General features: G+C 39.5%; 1 protein-coding gene across 3 annotated transcripts in view; it reads right to left on the bottom strand.

The window, feature by feature from the left end:
* Window positions 1–13,026, bottom strand: part of RBM44 (RNA binding motif protein 44) — a 36,263-nt gene that overhangs the window by 18,282 nt on the left and 4,955 nt on the right. For all 3 annotated transcript variants that reach the window (XM_075934027.1, XM_075934025.1, XM_075934026.1), the window contains exons 3-11: window positions 11,321–11,497; window positions 9,212–9,398; window positions 9,097–9,122; window positions 5,807–5,894; window positions 5,338–5,440; window positions 3,618–3,764; window positions 1,008–1,090; window positions 843–916; window positions 56–452 (exon numbers count right to left, since the gene is read on the bottom strand). In XM_075934027.1, coding sequence (XP_075790142.1) covers window positions 56–452; window positions 843–916; window positions 1,008–1,090; window positions 3,618–3,764; window positions 5,338–5,440; window positions 5,807–5,894; window positions 9,097–9,122; window positions 9,212–9,398; window positions 11,321–11,497 — 1,282 coding nt within the window. The remainder of the gene's footprint in view (window positions 1–55; window positions 453–842; window positions 917–1,007; window positions 1,091–3,617; window positions 3,765–5,337; window positions 5,441–5,806; window positions 5,895–9,096; window positions 9,123–9,211; window positions 9,399–11,320; window positions 11,498–13,026) is intronic.

Genomic DNA, 13,026 nt, shown 5'->3' on the forward strand with positions numbered 1-13,026 from the left:
AATTAACTTAAATTTTTAAAATTCATCATAATCTGTCACAGAAGTAATAATTTACCTGTTGATCTATTGAAAATAAGAAGTGCTCTAATTGATGTCTAGGTGGCTTTAAATCAGAACTGAGCGTTTTTGAAGATGCCAGAGTAGGGGCAAACACTGTTGAAGAAGCTGAGGGAGGAGCAAGTGTTTTCAAACAGGCTGAGGTGGTAGAAGGCACTTTCAAAGAGTCGGAGGCAGAACAGGTAGTTCTGGCTTGAATATTTTTTTCAAAATTATCAGTGGCTTGATTTTCACAGTGAAGTGGTCTGGAAATCTTTTGAGAAGCTGGAACTATATTTACTCCTGAAGTTTTTACAAGATGAACATTTATTGCTTTTCCTTTGATTTCTTTTCCATTCATTTCTTCCACTGCCAATTTTGCTTTGCTAGCATTCTTTAAACTCAGAGATGCATATCTAAAATTTAAAAATATGTGCAAGAACTAAGAAAAAAACTTTATTATACAATGTACCAGCTTCCATATGTGGACGATACATAATCCATTAATTACAAATGCTTTTGATTATGGTGCAACAACATATTAGGTACAGCTTTTAACTAAACTACGGTACTTTAATCCAGCAAGGACAACATTTTATAATTGGTAATTTCCAGCAACATGTCAACTGTTTTTGGAACTCAGACATTGCCAGTTTACATCTAAGACATAACTTGTATAATATGTATTGATTTTATTAAAATTCCACTGACATTAAATTTACAAAGAAAAAATACTTTCCCAAGTGCCACTTACTTTGTCAGTAACAACTGTAATAAAAATAAAATGTACATTAATATGACTGTACCTGTAGTTACTAGAAAACTCACATATCGAAACCTCCGAAACTTGATACTTCTGGAAATGAGACCTTAAATCAGCCTACAACAGATAGCATAGTTAGGATGTAAAATACAACATGAAAGTAATTTACTAGATAAACAAGATATTATTTAAAGAAAGGATATTTTACCTCTGACACTGCAGGACTTAAGCCACCAACATGAATAAAATAATGCTTGTTTGGCTCACTTTTTGAACTCTTCATCTTTATTTCTGGTAGTATAGAAATATAAAAAATATCAATGCGCTAGTCCTTATTCAATCTACAATAAATTAATGGTGAAAAACAAAAATATATGAAGGGTAAACAGTATCTCTAACAATAGCAAAGGGATTGAATGGAAAAAATGCGTTTCATGATTAGACTCCTACCAAATTCTTGGTCCATTTTGGTCAAGTTCAAGAGAATAGGATTTTTTTTTAAAGCACATTTGATGATTTCAGCTATTTAAATCTGAAATTTCATGGTGCTAATTGTGAGGAGCTGGGCAACTGGAGAGTAATGGCAGCAAGCTAGAAGCTCAGCTCTGAAAGCAGAGCGGCAGCCAGTTGCAGTGCATAAGTAAGGATGGCCTGGATGGTATTGCCTCCCCAGTGAAATCTATATAGTATAGCATAAAAGCAAGCAAAAGCTCATATTTCACAGCAAGAGATCAGATTTCATAGTCCTTGCCATGTTTTTCATGGTTTTGAATTTGGTAGGGCCTATTTATGATACAATAGGAAAAGGCCGAAACTACATTTGTTTTCAAAGTGTTGCCTTAAAATACTACATTGAAAACTATATATTTGACATTTTGTAATGGGAAACAAAAAGACCAGGAGCATTCTTTGATGTGCTTCTACAAAATCTGGCAAATGGATTCTAAAGACAGTGCACAGGTTTTAATTTAAAATTGTATATGTCTAAGTAATTTCCTTAATTCTAACCAATAAGTTCTTTTCCAGGACTCAAAACTAGTCACACCTAATCACAAACTGGTCATCATCTAACCCCTCAAGAAAATCTTAGCACTCTGACAGCTTTCTAAAGGAGGTACTTGTGTCAAACACTGCCCAAGAATGCAAATAAGGGCTTCAAAACATTGATGTGCTTCAGCTACTATACATAAAGCATAGCTAGATAGTCCAATGGTGTCAAAATGTGGCTTTAAGTCCTTTTCTGTTAAATTAGAGTGTCTCAATCTTTTTTGGACTGCAAAATACAAAGTGGCCAAAAATCATTCTGCAAGTCACAATATTCTGCAGCCCACTGAACCTCCATAAGACTGGACCACAGAACACTTTTAGGGTTTGGAGTTTTTTGAGAACCCTAAAAAATGGGATTTAAAAAATGGGTACCTGGAGCTGCTGTCATTAATGGGGTGAGATGCTTATGCTGCTGATGGGAGTTTTGGGGATGTCAGGTAGCTGTTGCTGCTGAATGGTAGCTGTGAGAGAGACTGGTGCTCTATGGTAGAATGGGGAAGGACATTCCTTCCATGTTCCCGGCATTCACCTGTACAACACTCATATTCTGGTCAGTGCCACATCAAGGGACTGTGAGGTCAGCCTCAAAGCCTCTTGAAGTACTGACTGCTCCACCCTGGAGCAAAGCCCCATGTAGGTAGGTATGAGGGTGAAGGGCAAGAAGGGGAAAGGTGTCAGCAGCTAGAAGGAATAGGAGCAAGTTGATGCTTTCCTCCTATAGCTACTATAGTTTCAGGAACCCAGAGATTATTGTTGATTTTACCTAACAGGGTACAGTCCACTAGATTACCCTCTGCAAACCACTTCTGGCACACAGAGTGAAATGACTCAGGAGCAGAAAATCCACTGATGTATGTGGTAGTGACGCAGAGACATCAAGCTGAGCTGTGAAACATATACTAAGAATCAAATAGGCTTGAAATGCTATTAAACAATATTTCCTGTAAGAATAAAGTCATGGAAAAGGCAATGCTATGCAGCTATGGAGCAAGATAGTTGGTTGCCATGACTATGGGGAGCTCTTCACTGACTGCAATCAGCAATGTACTAGTTGGAACACTAAGTAGTATCAAAATTCCATTGCATGAAGGGTATAACCATAGTTGCTGACTCTCTGGATGCTCCAGAACTGGAGCACCCGTGGAAAAAAAAGCTAACAGCCACTGAGAACCATGCTCTCTCTCTCTCCCCCCCCCCCCATTCCCCACAGTGCAAGAAGATGCTGGATGGAGGCTTGAAGGACGGGGTGGAGGAGGCAGGGCCTATGGCAGAGGGGGAAGAAGTAGAGTGGGGGCACAGCCTAGGGCAGGGAGAGTCATGCATGCTGCAGGAAGATAGGAAGTCAGTGTATGAGTGTAACATGCCTTCTCTCCTCTTATGGAACTCTAAAGGTTTATCCTTTTACTACACTTAGAGTAGTTTCAACCATGCCCTCATGTAAAGGCACAATCTCAAATGTGTGATTCTGTTCTAAATCTCTCTGGAGGCGTCAATATTAGAAAAAAATTAGAGAGGAATATTTCCAGCTCTGTGTTAGATGACAAATAAATATTGTTTTGAAAGTGTTGCCCAGAGTGGTAAATTTTACACAATAGCTAGAAGGAAAATGTTTACATTCTGTATAGAAAACTCACTGCAAGAAAGGAAAGAGATGAGTACCAAAAGAATATGAAAAAGTAGCACTTGAAAACCCAGCGAATCTTTCAGAGAAGCAATGGTCAATAAAGCAACATCAATGCTATTCTTACCTAAACCTGAGTAGTCAACTCACCTGTCGTACTGACGACTTTTTCTAGATTTTCTTGTTCCTTTTCACTCCCCTGAAGTGTTACAATGGCTGATTTTTCAGTAAAGTTTTCTTTAGCATCAAACCAGTCTTCAAACCAGTCTTCATTTATATCTTGATTTTTACTGCAGTCTGCAAGACAGTTAAAGCAAACAGTTTCATGTACTAAAAATTCCAAAAATTTTGGAAGGATATATACATCAACTATTATATTTATAAGGCAGAGCTGCCTGTAGAAATGAGCACAAAGCTGGAATTAGGATGCCTTGAGCACTAATCCTGACAATGCCAGTGACTCTCATGTCCTCGGGCAAGTGATTTTACCTTTCTGTCTCAGTTTCATCGGTAAGATAGGAATAACTTTTGCATAACATGCACATAGTTCCTTTTTCAAAATAGAAAGGTATTAAAATATTGTTTGTTAGATTTTGTACCGGTACACAATACAGACTTCAGACTTCTGTAAAACGGAGTATAAAGTAGTTATCACTTACAATTTACAGCATTGTAAAAAGAAAATGGTTTTCAGCAGAGAAGAGCCACTGACCATAAATCTGGCTTTGAACAGAGATGGTGAACAGGATTCTGAGAGAGCTACATCAATCAAAATCTATTCTCAGCTCGCCTACCTCTGACTGACATGAGTTGGCAAAAACCAATGTGTTGTTAAGACTGGATGGTAGTGAATGAAAAAGGTATGCCCACATACACATATATAGGAATCATCATTATTTATTTGTATAAATGAACCAATGGTGATTCATAATAATCATTTTAAAGGATTTTAAAAATAAATTGTTAATCACACTTGTACTGATTCACTGAAGCTTGATTCTGCACACATCATAATTCTGCCATTGCTGCACCATTCTGTGTATCAACATGGCACACCAAAAAAAGAGACAGAAATATAGCCGTGTTAGTCTGGTGTAGCTGAAACAAAAAACAGGACTATGTAGCACTTTAAAGACTAACAAGATGGTTTATTAGGTGATGAGCTTTCGTGGGCCAGAACCACTTCCTCAGATCAAATAGTGGAAGAAAATTGTCACAACCATATATACCAAATGATACAATTAAAAAAAAATGAACACATATGAAAAGGACAAATCAAATTTCAGAACAGGAGGAGGATGGGGGGGGAGGCGAAGGTAAATGTCTGTGAGCTAATGATATTAGAGATGATAATTGGGGAAGCTATCTTTGTAAAGGGTAAGATAATTAATGTCTTTGTTTAAACTTAGGCGTAAAGTGTCGAATGTAAGCATGAATGTCAGTTCAGAGGATTCTCTTTCAAGTGTGGTCTGAAAAGGTCTTTGAAGCAGGATGCAGGTAATCAAGTCGTTGAGACAATGTCCTTTCTGGTTGACATGGTAAGAAACTGTTTTTTCTTTGTGATCCTGTCTAATATCTGTTTTGTGGGCATTGATTCTTTGGCGAAGCGTCTGAGACGTTTGCAATTACATAGAAAATAATGCTTGCGCATGTTTCTATTTCTTAGTTACATTACCCAAACTGACAGACTGCAGCGTGTAGCTGATTTAACATTAAATGGCCCCTTAAGGAAAGAGCTGTAGAGTATCAGTGTGGATATTTTAATCAGATGTTTGGGTTTTTAGCAAATTCACAACACAAGTAATAAATACATTATACTGCTCTTACTGAACTTTATTGTCAAATCTAGAATTAGATAAATCTAACTTACCACTTTCTATATCTGGATCTTCATGTTTTATTTCAAGGTTCTTGTTGGAAGGATCATGTTTACTCTGCCTGTTGCCAGTTAAACACATCATTTCAGGAGTAACCTATAAACAGGCTCCCATCAGTTATTTGCTGAGTAACAATACTTTTTTTTTTTTTAAATGTATAATATAACATTTTTCTAAGTCTAACACTACAGATGTATTAATCAGCTATGGAAAAAAATTTGCTCAATAATCTTTGCTCAAGATCTCAATAATGTTTTGCATTTCAAAAGTGTTATGATCCCTTAGTAGTACCAGTTGCACTGCACTCTTTTACTAGCACTGAGATATATACAAAGAAATATCAGTTCTTGGATGGGTGTAAAGATCAAAATTATATTTGTATATACTACTTTAAAATATATCTACATTTTCTTTAATAGTAGCTTATAAGCAGGTTCCAAAACAAGTGTTCAGGTAACTCACTGGAAGTGGTGTTCTTTCCAGGTTGGAGGAAATTTCACTTTCTTGTTGGGACTTTTCTAATCCTGACTTTTCTGCCTCAGAAACAGAACTAGAAAATAAGATGCAACATTATGTTGAAAATTCTAATAAATTCTAACAGAGTTTCCTGATATCCACTGTAATTTTCAAAATGGAAATAAGTTTGTTTAATCTCTAAACTACAATTTTTTTCCTTTCTTCAATGTACTAAAAAAAATACATAAACATCAACACATCCGGTGTGAAAGATACTAAAGTTTAATATTTGAATACAGAGTTTATAAAGAAAGAATAATTATACATGTAAAGGTTTTATAAACATACTAGAAATTAATAAAAAAAGCAAAAATGTAGCTTGCCCCATGCTAGGAATATTTTACCATTTAATTTAATTTAATTAAAATTTTTAGAAAAATCAGTTAGTCGTTAAAATCAATTATTTGGTAATGTGCTACATACTAAAAGAAAAATATCAATTCTACAAAACATTTTAGAGGACTTTTTAGTCATCTACCATAATACTGCCTGTCTTACCTACTTTTATTAATAAAATCACTATCTATTTTACACTGTTTTGTATACATTTTTATGTAAGCAGCAATTTTTGAGTTCTTTATTTCTACAGTTATATTTCTCATTTTAAGAATATACTGCAAGATATTTACTTTGACTATATTTAATGTGATTAAGATTTTTAACATGGAAAATATCTCTCAAGGCCTTTCAAGAACGTGGCCATCATAACATAAGAAAATATAGACCAGCAGATGGAAGTCACAAATAGCTGCCAAATGCACACTGATAGAAATCAGAGTGCAATAGTCCTTGGTTCTTCAGGTGAAGCAGGTAATCCAAAAATTGCCGTAAGTGAAGAATGCAAAGGGGAAATGCCCCATTCGGCTGCCCAGCGGGAAAATCTTGTCATTTTTCCAGGTAGATTTGTCTGGTTGAGGGTTTTTGACCCCAAAGAGTATCTGCTGGACCCCCTCCAAACAGGTCCTTTCTTGAGGGGTCAGCCATGCAACACCCATATGGGCAGATGAAGAGATGAGAAGTTGGTTGCAAGAAATGGCAATGTCCTTGACACAGTAGGTCTGGCCAGTCCAAAAGGGGCCACAGGTTGGGGAGGACTGCTGCCAGGCTCAACAGTATGTTGAACAAATGACTGCACAGCTACCCTGGTTCAACCATGATAACCTGGGCCTCATTTCATTTGATCTTTACCAGAACCTTGTTGATGAGAGGGATCTTAAGGAAGGCGTCCACTGCTTTCTGGGATAACCAGCAAGGAGAAAGCTGGGCTACACTGCTCAGTATGAGCAGGGGCCTGAGAACCTGATTGGGGGGGGGGGTGAAGAGATGCCCAAGGTAGGGTCAAGGTCTCCCCCAGATTTGTCCTTTCCCTTGCAGGAAACTAGAGACTTTCCTCTCCCCATCTTCCTTGGTTTTTTGGATGGTGGGACTGGTGCTGGCTTGCAGATAGTACTGGCAGGGGGTTGTACACTGAAGTCACAGTGCTCAGTGTCAAATTGGAGTGCTGCTCCGGCATCAGGGTGAGGGCACACTCCATAAGGAGCGTTTTTAAAGAAATCTCCTGCACCTCCTTCCTTCAAAGTTTGAAGGATTTGAAAATTCTGCTCTTATCACTAAAGTGACCTTCACCAAAGCACCATAAACAACTATTATGCGGATAGCTAATGGAAACAGACTTCTTGCAGCGATCAGAGGACTTCAGGACTGCGGAATGCCCTGTCCCAAGGCAAAGTCCATTCAAGATCTAACAACACACTAATTATCCCAGATGTAACCAGAACTAGAGGGAAACAAACCAAAAACAACAAAGAACTTGAAGAAAGAGTTCGAACGAACAAAAAGAAACAATACTAGCTGAAGCAGCACACTTCCAGCACCATCACTGGCAGCAAGAAGGAATTGAGGGTGGGGGTAACCAGCAATACTCCGTATACAATGGCATGTACAGTAAACTTCCGATAATCCGGCACCTTGAGGACCCAGGGGGTGCCAGATTATCAGATATGCCGGACTATCAGAAGGGGGGGCTATGAGGGGTCTGGGGTGGGGTGGGATGGGGGGAATGCCACTCCAGACCCCTCATAGCCCCCCCCTTCTGATAGTTCGGCTCTGCCCCAGGCGTCCCTGATTCAACCGCTACTGGTCAGTTTCAGCAGCAGCTGAATCGGGGACACCTGCAGCAGAGCAGCTGGATTGCTGCCCGGTTGGTCCGGTAGTGCCGCCCCTTGGTGCAGCAAGACCAACTCGGCAGCACCCCAGCTGCTCTTGGGGACGCCTGGAGCAGAGCAGCTGGGGGGCTGCCAGGTTGGTCCAGTAGCGCCGCTCCTCGGCATTGCGAGACCAATCCGGCAGCACTCCAGCTGCTCTGTCCCAGGTGTACCCAAGTCAGCTGCTGCTGAAACTGATCAGGGGCTGATTCCAGGAAGCCGGGGCAGAGCAGCTCTGCCTTGGGCTTCCTGGAGTCAGCCGCTGGTCAGTTTCAGCAGCGGCTGAATCGGGGACAGATGAGGTGCTGCCGGGTTGGGTCCGGCAGCCCCAAGGGGCAGCGCTATGGGACCTACCTGGCAGCACTCCAGCTGCTCTGCCCCCGGCTTCTCCAATTCAGCCGCTGGTCAGTTCTAGCAGCGGCTGAATCCAGGAAGCTGGGGGCAGAGCAGCTCCAATGGTCCGGCTGTCCAGAGCACTTCTGGGTTCCTGATGGTGCCGGACCATCAGATGCCGGACCATCGCAGTTTTACTGCACACGCCACTCCAGTGGGTGCCAGAAGCACTCCCCTACAGATAGTGATATGGGAAAAATCTTCTGGTACAAATGCTTGTGGCGAGCACACGCACTTAAGCTGAATAGACATAAGCAATCAATAAAAGAAGAAGATTACTGATGGAAATATGCCCCCAGAAATAATACAGCCTGAACAACCCAGATGGAAACTGAATAACGAGTGCTAAGAAATATACTTATTTGCAAACTTAGAAAATCTGAAGCGAAGATCATGGAGATACAAATATAGAACTCTACAATACCACTTATATACAATAACTTTGCAGAGTAAAACCTCACTCTAAACATAAGATCACACTGCCCAAAGTGCCAACCTACTTTTTCAGCTAAACAGAGCTGAAATAACGAGTGAAGTTCTAACACACACAAACACACACACTTTTACACAATTTATTTTGCTCTGACTTCTGACCTCTATCTTAATCTGAATATATAAACAAAAATTGTAATTACTTACTTATAAAGAAAGTCCTCTTTCATTAACTGTCAAGAAAAAGATTTCCATTATTTTTTCAATAAAATGTTTATATTTAAAGTAAAAAAGTAACAACAATAAAAAAAGTCTACTTTACCTTTGAAGGAACATAAGAAGAAAAGATTGAGAGCAATTTTGATTCTACTGATAATGGAGGCAGTGTATCCAATGGCATCCCCATTACTAACTTTTCTCTCATGCTCTCATACCTAGCCTTCAGATCATCAAAAACAGACAACAGAGATGAATCTAGTTCAGTCTTGGCAAGGTCACTTTCAAAATTCCTGAAAACATATAAAAGAACACTTAAAATACATAGTAGGACATTCCTGTTACATTATTGCTTCTATAAGGATAAAAAATATTTTATGGTGCCTCAAGATTTTTAATGTCCCAGCACCTTCCTCACCATATGCCAATAAATCTATTCTTTCTGATAAACATTAGCTTAGACCACCTTGGTCTTCTGTGATCTCTAATGCAGTTTTCTTTGGGGAATTATTTCAGGATTTTTTTTTTCTATATAGATTCTTGCATCAAAGTATTACTGGAGTTCTTCACTTGGCTCTTTGAAACAATGCTTATCTGTATTATTTAAAAGTCTTAATTAAAATACATTTAAAATACAGTAGGGCAATGTGTTTCTTATTTGTAATTTTATCTTTTCATTAAATAGTCAGGGGCTGACAGCTAGGACCTCGCTGGCAGCAGAGACTGCAGCACAGGGTCCAAGGACTTACCCCTGCACTCTTACCCCTCTGCCCCTACATTCCCAGGGTAAAACGTTTAACTGTGTAACCAACAGAATTCTGATCTGTTACACAGTTATTTTTGTATATTTTTTACATCCCTACTAGAGATTCGTGGTGCTTGCAATACAAAAGAGCCACAGTTCCAACAGCTCTCACTGGTGATAAGAAGGAGCTGAGGGGCAGTCGAGTCGCGTTAGCAGGGTCATATATATTGTGACGCATGATTACACTGATAACTATTCTCTGAAAGGTTATCCGAGTTATGCACCCACTTTATAGTAGCTCCATTGAGGTTATATTTCCTTACATGTATCACTTCCCTCCTACCCACAAGGCTTGTTATCCTATCACAGAAAGCTATCAGGTTGGTTTGACATGATTTTTTTTGCTGTTATTTATCACCTTATTACCTTCTAGATGTTTGCAAACTGATTCCTTATTTATTTGCTCTATTATCTTTCCTGATACAGAAGTTAAACCGACTGGTCTTTAATTCCCTGGAATTGAATCATGGGTCCAGTTCCAAGTTCTGAAGAGGAAGTGTAATTTAGTGGTAATAAACTCTCTTGTCTCTGTCACAGCCTGTCTACCCCTCTTACTTCTCATCAAACCACTCCCAGGCTCCTTACCGTGGGTCCCGTGTATCTTCTCTTCTCCCACCTCTGCTCAGTACGAGCATGCTCCTATGCATTCTTCTAGCTCCTTTCTCTATCTCACTTGGCTTCTATTTCCCTGTGCCTCTCTTTTCCTACGTTGGCCCTCACCCTCAGGCATTTGAATCAGGTTGCTTCCTACTTCTGTGCTCTCTGGGCACCAACACTGGTACAATGAAAGCACAAAAGACTATTTTCCTATTCTAAGTTCCAATACTTGGCACAAGTGAGCTGATTTAGCTGAAATTTTCAAAGCACACACATACACAGAGCTAGATATGGAAAATTTCAGGCTCAATGGTTGAAGTATGACAAAGTGCTAAGCAACTAAAAACCGGATCTACTAACGGAAAGAGTCAGGTAATCTCTACTAAATGCATCACTATCTGCTCTACCTATAATAAAACAGTCCTATTCAGCAACTAATGCCCTCCTAGTACATAAACAGAACACAAAAGACAATAAAAGCTTTGTTATCCATCATGTTGGGGGATTGGGGATGTCGATAAGTCAAAACTTCTGGTTAACTAGAAGGAAGGAAGTTCAAACAAATGCATATGTAGAAGAATGCATACTGCATTTTTCATAGCAATAACTAATATTAATCAGATTTGGAATACGTTAATTTCACAGGATATTATCAAATAACTACCATGCATTTGGTTGACACTCAAATGAATTTTAGGAAAGCATTTGCTGCTGCTATATTTAGTTTTACAACCAGTTGGATTTCTTAAATTACATACTATTGAAAAATATCACATATCTCTTTTATTCAAGAGAAATAAAATTAATTCATGCCTTTTAAAACATTCTCTTTCGTCCATAACAAGTCTGTAAACCTTCCAGCAGTGCTGATGACACATCCAATAGTGAATTCTTAGAAGCTGCAATTCTGCTTTTATAGCTCTCTGCTGAATCATCCTACAACAGTTTAATGAATAATTCTTCTCAGTTTCTTTGCAAAGATGCAGCAACCTTTAAAAGGAAAATATATTATTGAATTAAGTGAGAAAATATTTCTTAATTTATGTAAAAATTAGGAGTCCTGTGGCACCTTAAATTAAAACTAACACATTTATTTGGGCATAAGTTTCCATGAGCTGGAACCACTTCATCAGATGCAAGAAGTGGAAACCACTGTTTGGCAAGTATATATACATACATGCAAAGATTGGTGTGTTATACTATTATGCTGAGGACAAATGCTAATGAGGTCAATTCAATCAGGCCCTTTCCCAATTCAATCAGGCCCTTTCCCAACAGTTGATGAGGTGTCACAGGACCCAACTACATCAGCTGCACCACCAGGGGCTCATTCAGCTGCACATCTACTAATGTGATATATTCCATCATGTGCTAACAATGCCCCTCTGCCATGTACACTGGCCAAACAGGACCATGTCTCTGCAAAAGAATAAATGGACACGCATCAGACATCAAGACCAATAACATTCAAAAACCAGTAGGAGAGCACTTCCATCTCCCTGGACACTCAGTAACAGAGTTGAATGTTGCCATACTGCAGCAAAAAAACTTCGAAGACAAACTTTAGCGTGAAACTGCAAAGCTGAAATTCATATGCAAATTTAACACTATCAGACTGGGTCTGAATAGAAACTGGGAGTTAGCTCACTACAAAAAGTAATTTTCCCTCCTTTGGTGTAGACAATTTCTCATCAACTGTTAGGAATGGGCCACATCTGCCCTGACTGAATTCACCTTAGAATCATAGAATGATAGAATCCTAGGGCTGGCAGAGACCTCAGGAGGGCATCGAGTCCAGCCCCCTGCCCAAAGCAGGACCAAGCCCAACTAAATCGCCCCAGCCAGGGCTTTGTCAAGCTGGGACTTAAAAACCTCTAGGGATGGAGACTCCACCACCTCCGTAGGTAATCCATTCCAGTGCTTCACCACCCTCCTAGTGAAATAGTTTTTCCTAATATCCAACCGAGACCTCCCCCACCGTAACTCGAGACCATTGCTTCTTATTCTGCCATCTGTCACTACTGAGAACAGCCTCTCTCTTTCCTCTTTGGAACCTCCCTTCAGGAAATTGAAGGCTGCTATCAAATCCCCCCTCACACTCTTCTCTTCTGCAGACCAAACAAGCCTAAATCCCTCCATCTCTCCTCATAGGGTCACGTATGCCATCTCCCTAATCATTTTGGTTGCCCTTTACTGGACCCTCTCCAATGCATCCACATCCTTTCTATAGTGGGGGGCCCAGAACTGGATGCAATACTCCAGATGTAGCCTCACCAGGGCCAAATAAAGAGGAATAACAACTTCTCTAGATCTGCTGGAAATGCTCCTCTGAATGCACCCTAATATGCCATAACAATAGTATCTTATTAGTACTGTTCTTGCCAAACTCAAGTTTCCATTTCATGCATCTGACAAAGTGTTTCAGCCCATGAGAGCTTATGCCCAAGTAAATTCTTTAGTCTTTAAGGTACCACAGAACTTCTTCTTTTTGCTGAAACAGACTAAAATGAATCTTAATT

This window comes from Pelodiscus sinensis, chromosome 7, assembly GCF_049634645.1.
Source record: "Pelodiscus sinensis isolate JC-2024 chromosome 7, ASM4963464v1, whole genome shotgun sequence".
In the NCBI taxonomy this organism is placed as follows: domain Eukaryota; kingdom Metazoa; phylum Chordata; order Testudines; family Trionychidae; genus Pelodiscus; species Pelodiscus sinensis.